Genomic DNA, 24,514 nt, shown 5'->3' on the forward strand with positions numbered 1-24,514 from the left:
TGTTTTAAAAAGAAATTGAAGCAACAAGTTTTGGTGCGCACGGTGGGTGTGAATGGCTCAGCGTGCGCAGCAACAAAAGACAAGGATTAGGAGGAAGAGTAGGAGGAAAAGGAGGTTATAGGGACCGGCACGGGGATAAGACGAGGGGTGGGGGGAGACCACGAGGATCGGCCGGTCGTGAGCGGACAACATAGCATCTGGCCAGGATGCATGTGCCCGCCATTAGGGTCGGCGCACGCCGGCGCCTGGCGCACGCCGAGCCTTGCCAGCGAAACGGGCCTGTGATGCCCCTTGTACCCCTCGCCCGAGGGGGAGAAGTAGTTGGGGAGAAGTAAGGAGAGGAATACAAGAAGCTATAGGCGTGCGGTCTGGAGTAGGTGGCGCGGGCGGAAGGGGCGTGGTGGACGGTGGGGGGGGGGACTCAGCGGTGGCGATGCGTTGGTAGTGAACTTGTACAAAGGAGAGGACAGTAATAGTGCGCTGGGTCATGGCATCCTCTGGCGGAGGATGGGCACATGTAGAAACCTGTGGCAGCGGGGTTGTGTCCCCCCCACTCATAAGATGGAAGGTTCGTGCGTCCAGTGAGGTTGGCGACATCAGTTGTGAAAGAGGGGGTGGAGGCGGTTACGTTTGAGGCGAGGAGTCTTTTTTGTTGCCAGAGGGAGAGTGTCCAATTGAAGGGCTGGTGACTCGGGTTGGCGGCGGCTGGGAGAACGAGGGAAGCCAGGATGAAGAAGACGGCCGCGAGGCTGTATGGAGGCATCACCTGACCGTGCGGTATCTGGCGGCTTGACACAGAAGCATCAGCGAGGTCATTCCCTTGAGCCAGCGGTCCTGGTAGGCCAGAATGGCTTCTGATATGAGCAATGAACCAGGGCTGTTGCCTCGCTTCAAGAAGTCGCTGTACGAAAGCGAGCGCTCGATCAATGTTTGAGTCACCCGGTAAGAAAGTGGCAAGCGGGAGGCTGCGGCACACTTGAAGAGTGTATAGGCTGTCAGTGAAGATGTTGAGAGACTGGTTTGGGTGGAGGTTAAGGACTGCAGCGACAGCTAGAAGCTCACCTACTTGAACAGAGAAGTCATTTGCGAACAGCAGTTGCTGTGGCTCAGGATTTCCAGGAGTGTATATAATGGCTGCAAATGCCGTTTTTGAGGCATCTGTGAAGGCAGTGATGGCTGAGGGGATTGGGTTCCGCGCGGGCAGTGGATGGAACGGGTTGGAAAACGCCAATTGAGACATTCCCTGCAGCAATCGGTGATGAGGATAGTGGTTGTCAAAGGAGCCGCGAAAGAGCTCTACCAGGCTCTGCATTTGGGCATTGTTCATGATGAGGGAGGTAACTTCCTTGGCATCTAAAGGCCAGACAATGGTGTGTGGCGGGATGCCATACGTTTGTATGGAGAGAAGTACTAAGTCAGTGGCCAACGCGATCCAGGCCCTTGTAAAAGGGCAGATTTTTGGGAGCTTGCTTTTTGATGTATGAAGAAAGAGGAGGGGGCCATCTTGCCACAAGAGACCTGTGGGAGTGACCAGCGTCGGCAGAACTAAAGCCAAAATTGGAAGGTCAGGGGAGAACCGCTCTAGGCGGCATTGCTGCAGAGCAGCGCTGACCTGTTGGACGGCTTCTCGGGCAGCGGGGGTGATGATGATGCTGCGAGTGGCTGCAGTTGGTGGGCTATCCTTGGTCTGCAAGAGCTCGAAGAGGGGCTGCATTTGCGCTGTTGTGATGGGAAGCGCCAAGCGAAGCCAGTTGATTTGCCCGCAGAGCTGTTGGAGTTCAGTCAATGTCATTTTTTGAGAGAGGTGGATTTTTGGGCTGGCGGGCTGGATAAACCGATGAAAATGAAAGCCTAAGAATTGGAAAGGAGGTTGGCGGTTTATTTTATCCGTTTGTACGGAAAGCCCGAGGCTGGAGAGATTTGTTATCACTGCAGAAAGCAGGTCATTGAGGAGCGCGCCGGAACTCGCGGCTAGGAGGAGGTCATCCATGTAGTGAAGGATGTATACCTGCTCTGGATTGAACTTTGAGCGTAGCGGCTCAATAGCGTGGTTAACATAAAGCTGGCACATGGTTGGACTGTTGCGCATGCCTTGAGGCAGCACTCGCCACTGAAATCGCAGCGCTGTGCCTTGGTTGTTGGTGCGCGGAACTGTGAACGCGAATCGTGGACAGTCCTGGGGGTGAAGAGGAATGGAGAAAAAGCAGTCCTTGATGTCGATGGTTGCCGCATGAAAATGCTGGGGGACTGTGGTGGGATGCGGGCATCCTGGCTGAGGTGACCCCATAGGCTTAATATGTTTGTTAATCTCACGGAGGTCGTGGAGAAGGCGGTATTTGCCGGTGTTCTTCCTGCTAATGACAAAGACTGGTGAATTGTAGGGACTAGTGGACGGCTCTATATGCCCTGCTTGTAGCTGCTCTTCAACGAGGGCAGAGAGAGCTTGCAGCTTGTGAGCTGGCAAGGGCCACTGCTCGACCCAGATGGGCTCCTCTGTGTCCCATTCCAGAGGGATAGGGTCAGGTTTTGAGATGGGAGCAGTGGCCCCTAGAAGGGGGGGGGGCAGCGCAGCTGAGAAGGCTTCTGTGGTGATTCGGGCCTTTAGCTGGCTGAGGACATCTCTCCCCCATAAGATGGTTTGGACAGACGAAAGGACGAGTGGGCGAATTTGGCCTTCGTGGCCTTCTCGGTCGCTCCAATGCAGAGGCTGGGATGTTTTCCAGGAGGTGGCGGCCCCAGTGGCGCTGATGACTTGAGGGCCAGTTTCCAGGGGCCAGTGATTGAATGCAGCAATTTCGAAGGGAACACAGGAGACTTCAGCGCCGGAATCCAGGAGCCCATCGAGCCATTGCCCATTGATTTTGAGCTCCAGTGAAGGTTTTTGGCGGCGTGTGATGGGTATTGTCCACATTATGGCTTGGGAATTCCTCTGGGGGCCTCTTGGGGGTGGGGCTGAGGCCTGCCCCGCTGGGAGTTTAAAGGCTGCTGGGAACCTTGGGTGGAACGGCAGTCGCGGGCCCAGTGATATCCTTTCCCACAACACGGACACGGCGTAGAAGGGCCCCTTGGCCGTCGCATCGGCGGGTCTGAGCGAGGCGCTGGGCCTGGCTGGGAGCACTCGCGGACGAAGTGGCCGGGCTGGCCGCACCGAAAGCAGACGGAAGTGGAGGTGGATGAAACAGCCATGGCAGACGCAAAGGCAGCGGTGAGCGTTTTGACTTGCGGGTCGACGTCGCGGCAAGCAAGGACCCACTCGTGCAGAGCTTTATCACGTATGGGAAGGACTATGGCGCAAGGCATCCATCTATGATAAGTTCTTTGGCCAGCGCAAACTGGGCATCCTCGCTAGAAATTTTTCGCTGACAAGCTTCAAGGACGTGGGTGACAAATGCTGGGAAAGTCTCATTAGAGTCTTGAAGCAGTTGCGCGAGTTTGGTGGGCTGCTTGGTGGAGACTAGAGAGAAAGACCGCTGGACGAGGACTTTTACCCGGTGCCAAAACCCTGGGTCAATTTGGAGATAAGAACGAGGGTCTGCATAATTGTTGGTCCCCGTATATGCATCGGAGGGATCGAGGACGCCAGCTTGGGCATTTTCCACGATTTGCCGGTCAACAGCCGCTTGGTAATGGGCGCGCCATTCAATAAATTGACCCGGCGTCAGGATGGCACGGGCCAGTGCAATCCAGTCATATGGGAGAACGAGTCGGGTCCCCAACTCCTCAAGGAGTTGCTGCGCATAGGGGCTGCCAATCCCGTCTTCCTTCACAGCTTTGCGGAGGGTTCTGACCTCTTCCGCTGTAAAGTGTAACCAAGTTTGGGGTCGCTGTGGCGTGGGCTGCGGATTCAGCGGATACAGCTGAGGGGTTTGAGAAGATGTGGCATCGGGGACTGATTGAGCAGCTAAGGCAGGTGAAGGGCTATTGCCGTACGGCGGCGGCAAGGGATAAGCGGAACACGGGTGGAAAAATGGCGGCTTAGCGGCTTCTGGGTGATAACAAAATGGCGGCGGGACCCTTCCGGGCGCCGGCCAAGATGGCGAAGCTGCAACATATGGCAGCGGACAAGATGGCGCGAGGGGTGCTTCCGGTTTAGTGGAAGATGGCGACCACGCAGTTTCCGGGCCTGAACCGGATGTTGACTGGGCAGGAAGAGGCGGGTAGAGGCGGGAAGAGGACACCGGCGAAGAAGAAGCCAGATGCGCGCCATCTTGGGCAGAAGTGGGGGAAGAAGGCGGAAGTCCGCCATCTTGGGGAGCGGCAGGAATGGTTTCTGTCTGCTGTGGGGAGCTCGGGCGGGGAGGTTCGCGCTCGAGAGCGGCAGCAAGTTGGTTAGACAGAGAGTCAGTGTCGGCGGGCTCATCCGGATCACAGTCTAGAGGCCGTTTGAGAGAAGCTTCATAAACGGCCTCGGTCGGAGCGCCAAGGAGACAGGCGCGAATGGCAACGAGAACGGGTAAGAGGCCTGCTGGGAAGGTGCGTTTCTCGTGCTCCATGGCGGAGGTGACTCGATCTGAGTCGCGAGTATGTGTCTGGGCTCCAGAGTTGGCAGGTGGCGAGCCACGGATTAAAAGGGAGCAAGAGATCCCAGTACTTTTGGAGCTGCTGCAAGGAGACGCGGACTCCATTGGCATCGAGCAGGGCAGCGAGGGCCCTGACTTGCGGCGCCTGACGCAATGACAAAGAGGCACCCATGACGGGATAGGGACGGGACGACGGCGAGGGGTCCCTTGGGGCTCGTCCGGGCGAGGGGTCCCTACCTGGAGAGGAGGACAATCACAGCAGCAGCAGCAGCAGAGAGGGGCCGGGGGAGGAGCCCCACGTTGGGCGCCAGTTGTAGCTGAGCGAGAGGGTTTTGTCCTCCCTCAGGCCCAAGAGTCGGGGGGGCTTGCTCCTGCCGATCAGCCAGCGGGGGGTGCCCCAAGAGGGAGCACCGGTTCTCCAGGCGTGGGGGACGCGCGGTTAGGGAAAAACCACGGAGACCGCTTGAGCGCAAGAACAGGTCTGCTTTATTACAGAAGTACACTTAGCTATATAGGGTTGGGTAGAGGGAGGGGCGTGATGAAGGGAGGGTTGGCTAAGGGGCGGCTGTGGACAGGCTGAAGCTGATGGATAGACCTGAGGTAAGCAGTTACTGGGGAAGAGGGCAGATTGTGGGTTGGCAATATGGGCGGGACTGGCGGGAAGGACGGCGGGGGCTGGAAGGGGAGGAGGGGTGGAGAAAGGCAGCAACAGTCTCTGCTACAACCTCACTTTTCTTGAAAGGGAGGACATGTTTAAATAACCTTTTTCAAGAATGGTGTATATTCTTCTTTATACTACATCTATATTCAAGTGGCAGTTTCTTCAAGGTTAATTACAATGCAAAATTTGAAACCATGTTCAGTTACATTAAAATTCATTTATCTATCTTGTGCTTCAAATGGATCTTTTACCTCTGAATGAATTTTTAACATCTTATATTGGTCACTTGGAAAATATTGGCCCACTGAATAATGCAGGTTTTTTATATGTTGATACATTTCATTTCACAATATATAAAAAATAACATTCTTTAACATGACAGCTGATGCTATCAAAAAAGTCTTTACATGATGGGAAGATTTAAGCTCACATTGGTGAATGCAAGTTTTCCAAAATTCTAATTTGTGTTTGAATGTTTGAAAGTTAAAAACAAATATTGTCTGTTGTTATTCTTGGAGTGACAGACTCCAAATGTAGTCAAGATAGGAGATTTATTAAAATTATTAAGTTTTACAACTTAAACAAGGAGGTAAGTTAGTTGAAACTGGCAATTTTTTAAAAAGTGAATGTATTTGCAAGGATAAAATGACACTATGAGTGCAAGTACAGCATAGTAAAAATGGCTAATAATATCCTAGTGTTTTCTAGAGGCGAATTTTGAGCTCAATAACTCCTGAAATGAATTTGAGACCCCTCAGGGTTCTCTGCAGTGCACTTTGTGAAGTGTGAACCTACAATACAGTATAGGGGCCATCTGATTATTGAATAAATATTAATTGAGCACCCAAAATATATATTATGCATAATTCTAGAAGCTTGAGATAAGTCACAGAATGGAATAAAAAAGAAAACCTGTGATAATGAAATTATTTTCATGTGGAGGAAACAATACAAATGAATAGGATGTGTTCATTGAGAATAGAAAACCATAAAGAGATATGATGGTGACACAGTAGATTGCAATAGTAAATACAATCATCAAATCAGGCTTCATTTTGACCAGGCCTTGAAAGAGGTGAGGGAGTCTGCCATGAATACATTTGAGGAAAGAGCATTCTAGGCTGAGGGAATGGCCACTGCAAAAGCTCCACAGTGAAAGAGCAAGTTGAGCTGTCTGAGAATCAGCAAATCAGCCAATATTATTGGGGTTGAATGAGTTTGAGGGGGAGGAGTAGAAGATGAGGCAAATGGGATTCCAGATTATTAAGGACTTTATAGTCTTCTTTCAGGTCATGACTGTTGCTCTGAAAGAAATGGGGTAGCATTACAAGGTTTAGAGCAGAGAAATAACATGACCTATATTATACTTTAAGGGATCATTTTGATGGCTATTTTAAAACTAGAGTTTAATTGGGCAAGAGTATAAGCATTGGGACAATTTAAAGGGTTTCTGCAATAATCCATCTAAAGTATGTTAGTAGTTTGAAACAAGTTGCAAGTACCATTTATATTGGGTATACATTAAAAGTAATAACGGTATTTGCTGAGGGATTGAATATGGGGATGGGAAAAAGAGGAGTCAATACTTTCTTTTGTTTCTGTTTTTCATTTTGTTTTGCCTAAGGAACTCAAAGATGGGTTGGTTATCAAGTGAAATGGGAAAGACTATAAATGTCTACAGATGTGATAAGGAGAGTTCAGTTTAATATTAAATATGAGGCATCTTTATTAGAACTTCATGTGGAATCGTTACATGTATAGCTAGATATATGAGTCTGGTGTTCTGGAATAAGTTTTGGAGTAGATAATAAATTAGATAAATTTCAGTATATAGATGATATTTAAAGTTATGAGACTGAATGAGATTACTGAGTCAGTGAGTACAAATAGAGAATAGAATTAATGTCAGAGTTCTGAGGAACCTTACTACTAAAAGGCCAGGAAGAAGAAAATGAACCAGTGAAAGAGACTGAGAATAAATGAACAATGATTTAGGAGGAACACAGAGAGTGTTGTGTGCTGAAAGCCTGATGGATGAACTAATTAGAGTGAAGTGTTGCTGATAGTTCAAGTAAGATGAGGACTAGAAATATCAGTGCATATAGTAATAAGGAAGTCACTGGTGACTTTGACATGAGAAGTTTTGGATGAGTGTTGAAAATGGAATTGCAATTGAAGAAGGTTTAAGAGAGATTAGATAGTGAGAAATTTAGTCAACTCTACCAAGAAATTTTTCTAGAAAGAGAAATAGAGAATTGGGTGGTAGCTGGAAGGAGATATGGCTCAAGGTTTTGTTTTTTTTTATCATTTCATTTAAGATAGGAAGAAAAAATGCATGGTCATGTGTATAGTCAGATAAAGAGAGGAAATTACTGTTGACAATGTAGAAAAGACATGGGACAACTGTGGAAACAGTGCCCTTGTGTTGATGCAAGGAAATTGGGCCTGTTATACAGATGGAAGTATTAGCTTCAGATAAAAGCGTAGAGAATTCATTTAAAGTAGCAGGAAAGAAGGCCAAGACTGTCAGTGTAAATGCTGTTAGGTAGGTAGATTTAGTGGTGGGAATCTGTAGAAGAATATTTCTAAATGCTTTAATTTTATTTTTGTAGTGCAATAAGAGACCAGTTCATTAGGTAGCAGTGAAGATGAGATGGTTTAGCAGATTAGGAAGAAATGGCATCTAGCAGAGCAGGAGTGTGAATGGAGCAGAAAATGCAGTGTTGTTATTGGACAATAGTAAGGGCTTTAGTCATCAATTTAAGATGAAACAAGTGATACAGTTGAATGTTTTTGCAGACATATTCAGCATGAGTATAAGTCTGGAGAGGCGAAAAGTTGAAATTCATAAGAGTTATGGTTTTGTCATGTCAATATGACTTAGAGAAGGCAAGGAAGTTGAATGTTTCTGTGTGACTGAATGTTTATACTAACTGATAATTTCTGGGATGCAAGAAAGAGAACAGGAGTGCATAGAGGGAAGGTAAAACTGTAGTTGGGACAAAAGACTGTTGGAGTAGGCTGAAAATATTTAGTATATGGACAAAGAGTGAGAGGTTTGAAATGGAGGTTGTGCAGGGATTATAATAATTGGATTGGCAAAAATAACTATGGTGGGGAACAGATGTGGCTTAGTTGGTTGAGTGCTTGCTTCCCATATATGAGGTCCTGGGTTCAATCTCTGGTACCTCTTAAATAAATACATAAATAAGTATGGTATTAGGTTGTCGAAGGAGGGTGAAGGCAAGACATTCAAGAAATTGAATTCAGGATGTTGGAGGGATCATTTCTGTGTGTAATAAAATTGCCAGAATGTAGAACAGGAACATTTTTGGAGAAAATGATAGTAATTCAGGAGCTAAATTCATGAGATATGAGGGGGAAGACCATGTTGCCTGGAATTGGCAGCAGCACTGTAGGTCAGTGAGCGATAGAGTCAGCTAATGAGAATCGAGGCTGGATTCTGAGAAAAGAGGGAGTGTCTAGAGGTAGCAATGTTGTGTACTGAGAGCCTTACACCTGTGTAATACAAAAGCTGTGGCAAACCAAAACAGAAAAAAAGTACAAACAAACAAAAACTGACACTTGAGAAGGCAACAAAAGAAGTTGTTTCTTAAGGGGTGAACCAGGTTTCCATTAGGCAAAAAGGTTTTTCTTAATTAAAAAATGTTGATTTCAATCACTTACTGAAAAAATTTCAACGCTTTCCCATTACTCTCAGAAGAAAAGTTACAACATTTTTCATATTGTCTGCTTACCTTCATATGGACCCCCTACATCCATCTTCAGCCCCATCTCTTACTTACTTTCCCTCTTTCACTCATCTAACTTAAGTAATTATCTATTGGTATTTGGACTTGCCATCATTGCATCTTTTTCTTTGTCTTGGCACCTGTCGTTCCCTCTGCAAAGAAGCCTTATTTTTTCTCATATCAGCTTCTCTTGTCTGAAAGGATTTCAGATCTGCTCATAAATGTAAGTTTTCTAGGAAGTTTTCCCTGATGCCTTAAGTTTGTGTTAGAATATATATTTAGAATATATATATATTTAGAATATATATATGCATGTATGTATGTATACATAAATATATATATATCTTATTATGATAAATAAATATATGATTTTTAAAATTGAGTTTCTTTATAAAAATATTTTTAATAGTTTCAAAAGTCTATCTTTTAATTTTCACACAAAACATTGTGGAGTCCAAATAAAAAAGTGCTTACACTTTATTGCTTATGTCCATATTGTCCATATAACTTAGTTATATTTTGTTCTTGTTGATTTTTATAATATTTTAATTATACTGAGTGAAGTGACTTTAGATGTTGTAGCAGTTCAATATTATTGATGAATCCAAAAAAGAAATATTGGAATATGCTTGTAATCTGATCTGTACCTGGGCATGATTGAGTTATGATTAGGGTGTTTACTCCCTGCCCCTTGGTGGGTGGGGACTCATAGATAAAAGGCATGGCAAAGAACAGAGTTGAGGGTTTCTGATGTTGAAGTTTTGATGTTGGAGTTTGATGCTGAAGACTTACGCAGGAGCCCTGGGAAGTAAACTCACAGAGGAAAGAGAAGCCACCCCCAGGAAGGAAGGAAACTTGAACCCAGAGGAAAGCAAGCCCCAGGAATGTAGGAACCCTGGAAGCCTGAACCCTTGTAGATGTCATCAGCCATATTGCTCCAAATAGACTTTGGTGAGGAAAGTAACTTATGCTTTATGGCCTGGTATCTGTAAGCTCCTACCCCAAATAAAAACCTTTTATAACGCCCAGCAGATTTCTGGTATTTTGTATCAGCACCTTTTTGGCTAATACAGATGTTTAGCTTAAAGCACCATAATGTTCATATCTTAAATAAAGAGGAAGGGAACTGGCATTATCTTATATACTTTACAAATCTTATTTTGACCAGAAATCTAGGTCAAACTTATTATCTTCTTTGTCAAATCTTCTTAGTTTAGGAGTTAATAACTATTAGAGTAGTATTTATTTATTCTACTGCAACTTTTCTATTATAAATGAGAAAGTATGTAACATAAAAGGCTATATATATGTATACAGGTAGCTATATTTCCCAAATGTGAAAAACAAAAACAAAAAGGAACAAGTAACCAAAAAACTGTATTGTTCCTATCCTAAACTATAGGTATTAACAAGATAAATTAAAATCAATCCCATTTTTGCTTTAGAAAACCTGTTTAAAATAAAATTTAAAAATGTCTATGAGCTGAAACACCTTGGCTAAATACCTATATTGTATGTACTTCCTTTATCTGAAAATTTATGTACTCACAAGTACATCTGCTTTGCCACTTAGTCCCTTCCCATAGTCATCAGTTGCAATGACTTGAAACTTGAAGTAGGACCTCCTCATATTATGGAAGAGCATAGCTGTTTTGATTAGCCCCGTATAGGTTTCCACCACAAATCCTTCTTTTCCCTCTTTAATTGGTGGTATTATGAGTCTGTATGCCATCGCACTGTAATTACCAGTATCTTTATCAGTAGCCTAGAAGAGAAAACAAACACTCCATAAATAAGCAGGAAAAATACCTTAATTATTAAAAGATTTATTTCTTTTTATAAATTGATGTTTATTGTATAATGACAGTGCAACAATAAAGCCCTTCTAAAAGTCTATTTATTTTTATGGATATCATTAGGTAGATTTATAGTCTTAGTGCCCATAAGTTTGAATGGTTGCTGTTTGAATGATAATGACTATTAAAATGTGACTACGAAGGACATAGGACATAGAGAATAACAGAATCAATAAATCAAGTTTTTTGATGGGCATGTCTGATGAGTAAAACTCCAGTCTGTGATTCAAATTATTTTAAGGGTAGGATTGGTTGTTTACCTAACCATTGTCTTGTTTAATAGGCATAGCATGTGATTATGTTTCAATTTAATATATTTTCTAAAGAAGAAAAAATTAAAATACTGCACAAACACATATATAATGATAATAAAATAAACCAAAATTCAGAGCTTTTAACAATTAACTTTAGACATACATAAAGAGATCTCAATTAAATAATGCCACTTCATTAGAGAGGGACAGAACACTTATCCAACTTCCTTTTACAATCATCTTGTTGCTTGGCTAACCAGATTTGTTCCTTTCAGAATGCCATTTTGAGAACTCTATCATCGTGAAATATTTGGAAGAGGACTAGAAGGTAGGAGTTTCTTTGTGAATTTAAACAAGGCTATATGCTCCTTATTAATGAAAATATGAATATTTTCGTTATAGATTTTCATTATGAGAGGGTCTGGTTATTCTTATTTTGACCAATGCTATTAATATTAAACTATCACGTCCAAGACCTTTGATTTACCATTCAAATGCTAAGAATTCCTTAGAAAATAATCTTTTTAATCACAAAAAATTCTCTGTGGATGTAATGTTTTAATTACATAAATCAATGCTGTCCAGTAGAATTTTCTGTGAAGATGGAAACGCTTTATATCTGCTCTGTCCAATACAGTGGCTACGAGGCACATGTGATTATTGAACACCTAAAATGAGGCTGATGTGACTGAGAAAATGAAATTTTAATTTAATTTAAATTATATTTACATTGGCAAAGTTTACATGGTAAGTGGTGTAGTCAGGATACAAATAATTACATTATCAACAAATAATAAATTTGTATTAAGGTGAAACATGAGTTGGAACCATTTAAAACATTTCAGGATCTGGCTGTACATCTATAGGCAGGGTAACTTAAGTTATCCAAAATTATCACTTCAGAATAAATTATTTCTTGAATTTTCCATGCATTTAAAATTTTCAGCTTTATTATAAGACAAGTGCAAACTATCAGCTCAGTCTTTAAATGACCTGTATGGTTTACATAATATCAAAGCTCATTGAAAGGGAAAAAAGAACAAGGAAAAAATATTAATTAAAGTTCTTCTTTCTGAGCTTGGAAACACAAGTTTTATTTCATTTAACAAAGCAAAACACAAGAAATAGCATATTATTAACTAAAATTAAAATCAAAGTTTAAATAAATTAATCAAAGACATTTCTTCCATATATACTAAAGGCAAATTTGGGACTAATGTCAAATTAGTCAAGTATTTGGTTGTATATTATCCTTTAACTTCTGATTAACATGGGCTTTTCCCCTGAAATAAACTTTTTACGATTAATACAAACTTTATTGCGGTATATAAAAACATGCAGAAAAAGCATGAAAATTTTAGGATTACACTTCTAAAAATTTTCTGCAGAATATACGAATACACATGTCCAGCACCCAAATCAAGAAATAGTACATTACCAGCATCCCAGCTCTTCATGCATTCTTCTTGTCATAGCTGCCTTCTTCAGGATAATCACTACCCTGAATTCTAGTATGTGTTATGCCTGTTTTAAGACTTTATATTGATTAAATCATAAAATATGCTGTTTCCTGTCTGACTTCTTTTACACATTTTTTGTTGTGAAATTCTAAGCATTTATATTTAAAATAAATTTCACATAACAAAATCAAACTTAGAAATTAAAAGATAGTTACAACAAAACTTACTGTATATTACTTAGTACTTTGAGCTTCTTTGCACTGTTCTTAATGATTAAATTCCAATAAACAAGTCATTTCATTTTATAGGATTCCTAATTTATTCAATTTTTATAACCAAAATTTGACGATATTTCATATTAGGTTAAAGTATGTGTTTTTTAACATGACTTTCCCTGAAACACTCATTTAGTGCAAAAGTTTGTGTATTCAATTAGTCATTTTAACTAAGAAATATCCATTTACTTTTATGAGATTTTATAGTTTATTTGGAGAAAATTCTCAAAAATGAGATATAGTTTTTAAAGATCATGTTTACTGGAACTCTTTTTATTAATAAATAACTTGGCTGTGACATATATTTTATGTATATATATATACACATACCCAATAATTTCACTTTCTATTTCTATTTCTTTGGGTGGATTTGATACACTTTGCAAGCTCAAAGTCCTCATTTCAAGAGACATACATTGGGGATAGTTGTCAGGACCATTACCATTATCACTCTCTGAAACCTTCTCCTCTCATCTCAAAAGTATGAATATTTGAATACTAGTAAGTTAAATAGAGAATGATGAAAATTCCTGTGGGTGCTAAACTTTAAGAGAGATTTCAGGAATTTTCAAGTTTAGTTTTGAGCCAACTCAATTTTCAATAAACACATGACTTAGAGCCTAAACCTATAGATCAGATATGACTCTGATCTGCATGCAGTAAATACATTACAGTCTTACACATTTCATATCTGGGAATTCTTGTGAAAGAATTTATAAGATTTGATATTTAAACATGCACAGAGTCATACCAAAGATATTTATAGCAAAAATGTTTCCCAGTTCTCCTGTATTTATTCCAGGTCATTTTTTTAAAACTTTTTATTGTAGTTACAATTATGCAGCACTAAATTTCCCATTTTAACCACACTCAAGGTGCAATACAGTGATATTAACTATATTCACAATATTGCGCTACTGTCACCAATATCAATTACCCCTACTTTTTTTATCATCTCAAAGAGAAACAATTCTCCCATTAAGCTATAACTCCTATTTTCCATCCCATCCTCTTGGCCCCTGGTAACCTACTGTATTGGGAAAAATTTGAGTATTCTTCAAACCTAAAAGTGAAAAAAATCATGCAGGAAGCTTTGTTAATCAGTGAACCAATGCCTTGCTGGTCAGCACTTTTCATATTTCAGGAGGAGTACTGAGAACTAGAACAGTGGACACATTAGGGATATTTTGTAACAAATAAGAACAGACAGGGTGCATATGGGGAGTGTTGTGTGCCTTCCTGAGGAGACTGGCCACTTCCTTGGGAACACGCAAGTTGGCATCTATGTATCAAGTTCATTGATTATAGCTCAATAAAAGGAAAAGTCCCTGGTCAAGCCAGTTGAAGTCCCTCCTTGGGAGAGGGTGCGCTGCATAGGTGTTGCTTTCAATCAAGACTGTGGTATTGGTTGCTGATTCAGGGACTTCCCAGACATGAGCTAGATGGTGGTGAGTTTGTATGTAAGACTGTACTATTTTGTCATTTTGTGACTGATCAATATTGATTTAATCTTTTGACTGATTATGCCATTCTTGTTTCTCATTTTAATTGTCAGTATGGACTTATTAAACTAGATATGCATATATATATATTTATATTGTATCCAATCAGGACTCTGACCCGAGGTGGGTCAGGTATCTTGGTATGTCCCCCGGTTTGGTGAGCTTGTGAATGTATGTATACATATTGTGAAGGATTGGGATATAGCAGTTGAACCCCCTTGTAGACAATCCTTCACTTACTTTATATTCTTTATATAGTTCACTAGCTATATATATATACATATTTATATTGCATCCAATCAGGACTCTGGCTGGAGGTGGGCCAGGTATGTTGGCATGTTCCCTGGTTTGATGAATTTATATCTATAGTATATATATTGTAAGGGATTATGATAAAGCAGTTGGACCCGTTTGTAGACAATCCTTTGCTTATTTTATATTCTCCCAATTATTAACAGAAGTTTGATAAAATAAATAAATACATGTCTGTGTACAGCTTTCTTATGCTTGAGTTAATTGAGTTATTATCTCTCTCTCTATGTGTGTATATATATATATATATATAGCAAAGCATTAGCAAAGCATTTTATTTAGCAGAACACCTATAAACCACAATCTGTCTTTATGAAGTTTGCTTCTTCTAGGTATTTCATGAATAAGATCATTTAATATTTGTCGTTTTTGTGTCTGGCTAATTTCAATCAACATGATGTCTTCAAGGTTTATGCATGCTGTTGCATTCATCAGAACTTCATTTCTTTTTACAGCTAAATAGTATTCCATTATGCATCCATACTACATTTTGTTTATCCATTCATCTGTTGATGGACATTTGGGTTGCTTTCACTTTTTGATTACTGTGAGTAATGTTGTTTGACCCAATCTCAGAAAACTTTTTTCTCAACTGAGATCCATGAACTTGCACTCCCCACCCTTTATTTTTGCTGAACGAATGAAGCTGTTGGTATTTAGCTTTCTGTCTACTTTGTCTACTTCAACTTCCTCTTCCTCTATGAATTTTAATGTTAATGTAGATGACCAGTCCATCATCCTATCCTCAAACTCCTTGGCATAAATAACTTTCATCAGTCTTTGAGTTGCCTCACTGAATAAATTCAATTCCATAGCCATATTCTAGTCTTTTGCATTATGGAGATATTCTTCTTAAGAAAATACTCCATCCCTAGAAGCTTACACTTTAGTATATAAATTTCTGACCATGACCTCCCATCACTTTCTTATTCATTTAAGATTCCTTCTTTGATATTAGTGAATTTTCAATTCCATGAATGGTCTCTTTGATCCGATTCATTCAGGAATTCTCTTCCTTACCTCACTATCATAAAGATGCCACAACCAGCCACATTAATCCTCATTTCTTTTTCCATCCACAATACCTGGTATTCTCTCTATTTTTGGGTGACTAAGAAAAATTAAATCATCAAGCAGACTTGTACTAATTTCACACCATGGTCCCTGAAATCAACAGTGTTTTTGGACCATTTAGAAAATCTCTGCTATATTTAGTGAGTTCTCTGACATGCATTTTGCCTTGATCTCAATCACTTCCATCTCTCCTGCATTTATTACTTCTATAGTTTATCTGTCTTTTTAATATCTCCCTCTACAGATTATAAAATGCCTTGCCTCTTTAATTAAAACAAAATAAAATTTTTCTTTTGCTCCATCTATACTCACTTCTGACATCCTCACACCTTCAATATTATTGTTCACAATTAAGCTCCTCAGTAAATTTTCTAATAACGTCCAAGCATTCTTTTACTGGAGTGAGACTTCTGTCCTTATTATGTCTCCCACAAAGTCACTTTCAAGTTCTAATGCCTTTCTTGTGGGTATGAACTCATTTGATAGAATCTTCAAAAATACTATCAAGATGAGGACAAATTGAATCTTATTAGACAAATTAATCAAACATCTCTCTAGTCTTTATAAGCAGTGAATGAGGATGAGCCAGAAAGAGATAGAACACCATGTGACAAAGCTAGAGAATGAGTTATGGATTACCAGCAAGTCACCACAGAGAGTTACACACTTTGGGGAAAGCCTGATCTGGACAACATCTTGATTTTGGATGTCCAGCTTCCAAAACTGTAAGTCAATAAATAAATTTTGTTTAAGCTAACAAGTATGCAGTATTTGTCACAGCAGCTCTTGCAAACTCAGACAATGCCATTGAATCTGCTAATTTCAGTTATCAAGGCTGAACTCAGTATCAGAGCTCCAACAATCAGTTCATTTATCTTATTTGTATAATGTTACAGAGGCTGCAAACTAACATGTATTGAACACTTAAAATTTGTCAGGTACTATGTAAACACTTTACATATGTTATCTAATTGTCTCATTACATTATTTACATAGGATTACATTCTATTGTTATCATCATGTAAGTGAAGAAATGGAGGTACAGAGAGATCAGTAACTTGCTCACAATCACTCAGATAGTTGATAGCAGAGCTGGGTAGGTCTCACTTTAAAATCTACTCTCTAGCTACTACATTCAACATTTCAGACAAGGTATCAGAAATCAAATCCAAGTGTTAACAAATACTTGATAAAATTTTTTTAAATTCTTTCTAAAGGTATCATGGAAATGGAAAGAATATAATAAATATACAGGTGTGAAACGGAAACTGAATGAAGGAACGAATTACAGAGTTTAGTACTGAAGGTGATTTTCACTCATAGCATTTTATGTTGATTTGCACGGAATTAAACTTCGGTTTATACAGTCTTGAGGGGCTCAGAAAATAGGATGCAAATCTCAAGGTTTGACTCATGGAAGTGAGTCCAATAAGAGTCTCCCCTCTACAGAAAGCTAAATCTTCACCTGATAGATAATGAAAAATGTATCTGTCCTCCCCAGCCACGACCACTCTAACTACCCTAAAACTCTAAAGAAAATTGCCAGGCTTAAATCTGATATTGAGTGGAGGAGGCAGGAAATCATCCTTGAGTATCCATAACCAAAAGCAAGCCCTCATTTGAGCTTGCAACCTATTTTCACACACCACCAATCAAGAAGGAGGCATAATAGTCTGGATTTGTGAAGTCTAGTGGTCCTGAACTCTATCTGAATGAACAGAAAAGCTACAATCTGAGTATTTTTGTAAAATGATTTTCAAATGAGAATGACCCTATCTCCTGACAGCAAATGTTAGTACCATCTTGAAGAACCTAGCTTCAATCCAAGCATTGCATCATTCTAACAAATGAATTTCCAAAAAAGATGAAAATCTCAGAGTAAAATCAATCACAAGAGAAACAAGAAAAAATCAAATTTAAAAATGCTTCAAATATTTAAGTTAACAGACACAGAACAAAAAGCAAACAAATTTGATATGTCTCAGTAAATAATAAAAATCTTAAAATAGACAAGAATAACTGAAGAGAACAAAAAGTATTTCCTAGAAATGAAAAGTATATTAATTTAAATTAAGAATTCAGAGATGGGATTGCCAACAGAGGAGGCACAACTGAAGAAAGAAATAGGGTAAAGGAAATGACCCAGAATGCTTCATAGAAAGACACAGATGAAAACTCTGGGAAAAAATGTTTGAGACAGTATTTTGAATGAGAAGGTTTAAAAAACATTTATGCAGAGTTTCAGAAAGAGAAAAGAGAAAAAGGAACAAAAATTTCCAGAACTGAGAAAAAAAAAAACTTATCCACAGATATAATAAGCCTAGTAAATCACAAACTAGGTTAAAAAATATAATAAAGAAAACCAAACAAGTAACCCATGGCAAGAACCTGCACATCATATACAAACTGCAGAACAATCAATTCCTCTTCCATTGCATAGGACGTTTTAGGAGCAATAGATTGATGATTGACTCCCAAAAGTAATTTTGAAAGGAAGATGATGAAATGATATCTTCAACGTACAGAGAGAAGAGATAATTCAATTTAGAATCCTAGATCTAATGAAAATATCTTTCAAAAACAAGGTTGAAATAAACACATTTTCAGACAAACACTGAGACTTTACCATGAAAGGATTCCTACTGGAAAGTTCTAAATTATGTACTGTTAGCAAAAGAATCTGATTTCAGATAGAATATGTAAGGCTTAGTAAGAAATAGAAAAGCAAAGAAAGTAGTAAATATGTAAGTAAATTTATACAAGTATGGACTCTACAACACAATAAGATTTTTCTTGTACAATTTTAAAAGGTAGATAAAATATTCAACCACAATAATAAAGATGTCAGCATGGCAGTGATTGAAGTTAAATAAATTTAGCTTCTTATGTTGTTCAGGGGACATCAATGTTTTTACATATGTATGTGTTAACATTTTGTACGTAACCCTTATTTAATAGAATAAATTGTATAATTTGTTGAATATATGTGGAACACAAGGGATAAGAAAAAAACAATTCCAAAAGAAAGCAAAAGAGAGCAGAAAAAGAAATATTGAAAAATACAGGACAAAGAAAAAACACAAAATAATATGATAGGGAAAAGCTATTATAATTTACAACAAATATAATTCAATCTTCCATTTCTTTTTTTGTTTTGTCTTTTTGTCTTTTTTGTTTCAATCTTTCATTTAAAAGACAAGGTTATTCAGATTGGGTAGAATTTTACTGCATAAAATATTATGCCTAAATGTTGAAGTATAATTGGAACATAACCCAAAATTCATTTCTGCTTTTATTAGGATTCTTGTAATTTCAGGTAGAAGTTTATCTTCTAGAGTTTATTGGAGAGAGGAGGTACATAGTGGATGGAGAGTGACAGGTATTTTATTTTAAAGTTCCAACAATAATAGAAGTCAGGCCTTATGCATGCTGTATGGTTTAGAAGAGCCAGCTTGAAAGGGAACTTAAATGTCATTAGGGAACTTAAACATGAATAAAGCAAAATAGCCATTTAGCATTTTTCTGAGTTATATGACTTTCTCTTAGTGAATGAAATCAGAAAATTATGTCTAAATTTGTTTTAAAGAATAAAAGACAGAAATATTATAATTATACTCGCTGTAATTATATTTTTTAATGAAAATTTAGGCACAGGCAACCACTTACCCATTTCTAAGACCTCCTCTGGAATTTCTAATGCACAAAGATGCCCAACATTAAGAGAGAATCACCAATTAATTGCTTATATTGTGCAGGGAAGAAGGCTAATTTTTCTAATGGCCTAAATAACGATTCTACTGTGCCACCTAAATGAATACTATGGATACAGAAATATTAGTGGAATAATTTGTAGTGTCCTAAGAACTTTTGAAACTCATTGAAGTCCAGTAGTGCTTATAGAAGCTTCTCCGTTAGACCCTATGTTAACATTTAACAGCACTGAAGGCTCATTTTCCCTAAAATATAGTAAAAAGTGGTTTAGAATGTTGGGTTAAAAACACTCAAACCTCATATTTCTGCTTGCTAAGGTCAGTATGCCAAGCTGCATTTACAATGGGCAATAAAAGTAGAACTTTGGCTTCTAAAACCATTTTAATTTGGCTCATATTTTTAGGAATTAGCGACAAATCTTTATTTTAAGACCCCAAAGACAATATGTCCACAAACAATAAAATATGCATAAGAAAAATGTCAGCTTGCTTGAGGTATTTACAAGGGTATTCCAGATTTCTGCAAAAATGAAAAGGAGAGGAAGGAAAGATTTCAAATGAGAAAGTTTAGCTTTTGATTTTGAATAAGAATACTTAAAAGTAACTAACGTGCAATTTTTTTTTCATTTAAGTAGCGCAAAAGAAAATTAAAGGACTTATCTTTCAATCCATTATTATTACTTCTTATTATTTTATTTTATTTTTAAAGACGCTTAAGTTACATAAATGATACATTGGAATTATAGGGGGATTCCCATACGCTATGACACCCCCCACATACACTTCTCCCCATTAACAACATCTTCCATTAGTGTGGTATATTTCCGACAACTGATGAACACATACTGAAGCATTGCTACTAACCATGGTCAATAGTTTACACTATGTATTATAAAGGCTAATATGACTTAAAGATATTCTGAGTAAAATACAATTTTGTGCAGAATGGCAACGTAATATGTAGAGATATGCAGATGACGCTTTGAATCATACAGTTCCTTACAGGGTTAGAATTTGTAAAATTTTATTCTTCATTTAAAGAGAGTTAGCACAAAAAGCAATAGGTAACATCTATTTGAAAAATTCAAGAAAATTTCAAACTGAAGAAAAGCAAAATATTCCTTTCACTATTTTTAAAATATATTTTTATTAGAGAAGTTTTGAACTTAAAAAACAATAATGCACATGTGTGGAATTCCCATACAACACCCCTCCACCAACACACTACATTGTTGTGGAACATTTGTTACAAATTATGAGATATCATCAGACTATTACCAACAACTAGGGTCTATAGCAAACACTTGGTATATTTTTGCTATAACCCCCTATCATTAACACAACACATCTTTGCCGTTGATGCAAGAATATTACACTATTGCTGCTGACTATAGTCCATAGGTTACAACAATTGTATTTTTCCCATGTTTCTCCACATTCTTACCACCCTCCAACAGTGATACACATTTGTTCTAGTTCATAAAAGGACAGTCTATACTTGACTATTAACTACAATTCTCATCTACCTCTGGGTTCACTGTGTTATTCAGTCCCTAGATTAATCTCTAGGTTTCTTTCAATTAACTTTTACATTCCCAGACTACCCTTTTCAGCCACAATCCCATTTATATAAACCAGCTGCATTTGTTCTACACTCTATAATGTGTTACCATCAACCCTATCTATCTCCACATTTTTACAGTCAAGTTAGTTAAAATTTATACATACATTAAGAATCACTACCCCTATTCAGCCCCACCATATATTCTAGTAACCTATACTCTAGGTTTTAACTCCATGCATTTGTTCTTCATATTTAGTTCATATTAGTGAGACCATGCAATATCTGAATATTTGTCCTTTTATATCTGGCTTATATCACTTAGCTTAATGTCTTCAAGTTTCATCTGTGTTATCATATGTGTCCCAATTTTATTTCTTCTTACAGCAGCATAGTATTCCATCATATGTTTACCACATTTTGTTTATTCATTCATCAGTTGATGGACACGGGTTGTTTCAATCTTTTGGCAATTGTGAACAATGCCACTATCAACATCAGTGTGCAAATGTCTGTTCATGTCACAGTTTTCAGTCTTCTGGATATATTCCTAGCAGAGGAATTGCTGGATCATTTGGCAGTTCTATATTTAGCTTCCTGAGGAACTGCTAAAATGTCTTCCACAGAGGTTGCACCATTTTACATTCCACCAACAGTGAAGGAGTGTTTCTATTTCTCCACATCCCCTCCAGCACTTATTGTTTTCTGTTTTTCTGTTAATAATGGCCAGTATATGTGGTATGTGATGATATCTCTTTGTTGTGTTTATTTGCATTTCCCTAATAGCTAGTGATATTGAACTTTTTTTTTTTCTGATGTGCTTTTTGGACATTTGTGTTTCCCCTTTAGAGAAATGTGTCAGTCTTTTATATATTTTTTAATTGGATTGCTTGTTCTTTTATTGTTGAGTTGTATGATATCTTTATATAGAATGGAAATCAAACCCATATTGGAAATGTGGTTTCCAAATATTTTCTGCCATTAAGAAGACTTCCTTTTCACTTTCTTGATGAAATCCTCTGAATGACGTTCAAGTTTCAGAAGGTCCCATTTATCAATGCTTTTTTTCATTGTTCATGTTTTTGGTGTGAGGCTTAATAATCTGCCACCAGCTACCAGGTCTCAAAGATGTTTCCCTACATTTTCTTCTAGGAGCTTTATGGTTCTGGCTTTTATATTTAGGTATTTGATCCATTTTGAGTTATTTTTGGGTAAGGTGTAAGATAGGGGTCCTCTTTATTCTGGATATGGTTATCCAGTTAGCTCAGCACCATTTATTGAGTAGATTATTATGGCCCAGCTGGGGGGAGAGGGTAAAGCTTGACAGTCTTGTCAAAAATCATATGACCATAGATGTGAGAATCTGTCTCTGAACCATCAGTTTGGTTCCATTGGTCTATGTGTCTCTCTTAATGCCTTTATGCAAGTTTCATGTGGTTTTTAGCACTGTAGCTAGGTAAAATTATTTAAAGTATAAAAGTGAGGGCCCTCCATTTTTTTTTCTTCCTTTTTAAAATGTTTCAGGCTATTCAGGGCACTTATCCTTCCAAATAAATTTGATAATTGTGTTTTCCTTTTGTTTAAAAAAGGCTTGTGGAGAGAACCAACAAGATGGTGGCAGAGTAAGGAGCTCCTAGAGTAATCTCCTGCTACAGGGCAGTTAGTAAACTCTCAGAGCTACCTGGATCTAGCTGAAGTACGTCTTTGGGGGCTCCAGGGGACCAGAAGACCATCCTGCCACATCTTTGAAGGAATGGAAGGAGGAGACTGCTCATCTGCAGAGAAGACTCTTAAGTAGAGTGCTCCATGCCCTAGAGGCTGGTGCCCATTCTCCACTGGAGGCACAAGCCACCTCGGGAGCTGTTCCATGGCTGGAATTGAAAACTCCAATTCCAAAAATGGGGAAGGAAGAGATAGTTGGGCACAACCTTCAGCTACTGATAAGTAAATTCAGCAGGCTAAAGTATAATCTTGAGAACAGCCAAAGTTTGAGCCTGTCCAAGTCAGAAAGAGGCCAGTTAGCCACCGTCTTAACTCCACACCTGGCATGAGGGAAAGTGGAGTGGACTGAAAACCACAGTGCTGGTGGGGGCTGGCTTCTTTCCATCCAGATCACATTGCAGCCCTAGCCTAGGCCCTGTGCCACCTTCAACAGGGAGTAAGCTGCAGGGACCTGCACCAGCCTGTCTGGGAAATTATCATCCAAGCTGCTGAAGCAGGTGATTATCCTACTTTGGTGGCAAGAGCCACCTCAGGAGCTATTGTGTGGCTGGAATTGGAAGCTCCATTTTCCAAAAACTGGGGAAGAGGAGATGGTTTGACACTGATTTTGGTTGCTGATTAGTAGATTCAGCTGGCTAAGATGTAACCCTGGGAACAATTGGCATGTGAATCTGTGCAAGTTGGAAAGAGGCTGGTGGTGGCCATTTTGAATCCACCCTCAGCCTGAGGGGAAGCAGGGCTGACCAAAAATCACAGTAATGGTAGGAACCACTTTCTTTCACCCAGATCAGCCTACAGCCCTAGACTTCCGCCCCACCTCTGGCAAGGAGGAAGTTGGTGGGCCCTGCACCAGCCTATTGAGGTAATTGTGGGTACCTTTGGCTGGCACAGACTGAAAATCGGAAAGTCTACCAGGGCAACTGCAGTCATCTTGGACCTGCACTGCATTGATTGCTACCCACATCTGCAATTCAATGCCTTCCCCAGGCAGGGGAGAAAGGGGCTTGAAGCTTCATCAGTCTCTCTGGGCAACTACAGTCTAGGCCTGCATAACTTGGATTTTCCACACAGCTGTGACTCTGTTCCTAATCCTGGCTAAGGAGAAAGTTGGGATAAACTTCATCAGTCCCTGGGGCAATAGGGCAGCTTGAGCCTCTACAGTTTATAGCAAAAATTACATCCTTGACTCCTACTGCACAACCAGCAAGGGAGTAAGGGCATGAAGTCCTAAATTAAAGAGAAAACTGCACCCAGAATAAATACTCTAGTAAACCAGATGCTAAGACACCAATAAAAGATTACAATCCACACCAAGAAACAGGAAGATTATGGCCCAGTTAAAGGAAAAAGTTAAGCCTCCAGATGACATAAAGGAGTTGAGACAACTAATCATACATGTTCAAATAAATCTTAATAAATTCAACAAGATGGCTAAAGAGATTAAGGGTATTAAGAAGACAATATGAGCACAAAGAAGAATTTGAAAGCATACATAGAAAAATAGCAGCTCTTATGGGAATGAAAGGTGTAATACATGAAATTTAAACAAATTGGAATCATATTATAGCAGATTTGAGGAGGCAGAAGAAAGAATTGGTGAGCTTGAAGAAATGGCCTTTGAAACTGAGCATAGCAAAGAACAGATAAAGAAAAGAATGGAAAAATTGAATAATGTCTCAGGAACTAAATGACAGCTAAAGGCATGCAAACATACATGTCATGGGTGTCCCAGAAGGAAAAGAGAAGGGAAAAGGGGCAGAAGAAATATTTGAAGAAATAATGGTAGAAAATTTCCAAACCTTATTGAAGAACATAGATACTCACATCCAAGAAGCACAATATACCCCCATCAAAG

General features: G+C 39.2%; 1 protein-coding gene across 1 annotated transcript in view; it reads right to left on the minus strand.

The window, feature by feature from the left end:
• LOC101441123 (protocadherin-15) overlaps positions 1 to 24,514 on the minus strand; it is a 1,917,137-nt gene that overhangs the window by 58,857 nt on the left and 1,833,766 nt on the right. The window contains exon 29 of the mRNA XM_058298874.2: positions 10,483 to 10,698. Coding sequence (XP_058154857.1) covers positions 10,483 to 10,698 — 216 coding nt within the window. The remainder of the gene's footprint in view (positions 1 to 10,482; positions 10,699 to 24,514) is intronic.

Source organism: Dasypus novemcinctus, chromosome 6 (genome assembly GCF_030445035.2).
Source record: "Dasypus novemcinctus isolate mDasNov1 chromosome 6, mDasNov1.1.hap2, whole genome shotgun sequence".
In the NCBI taxonomy this organism is placed as follows: domain Eukaryota; kingdom Metazoa; phylum Chordata; class Mammalia; order Cingulata; family Dasypodidae; genus Dasypus; species Dasypus novemcinctus.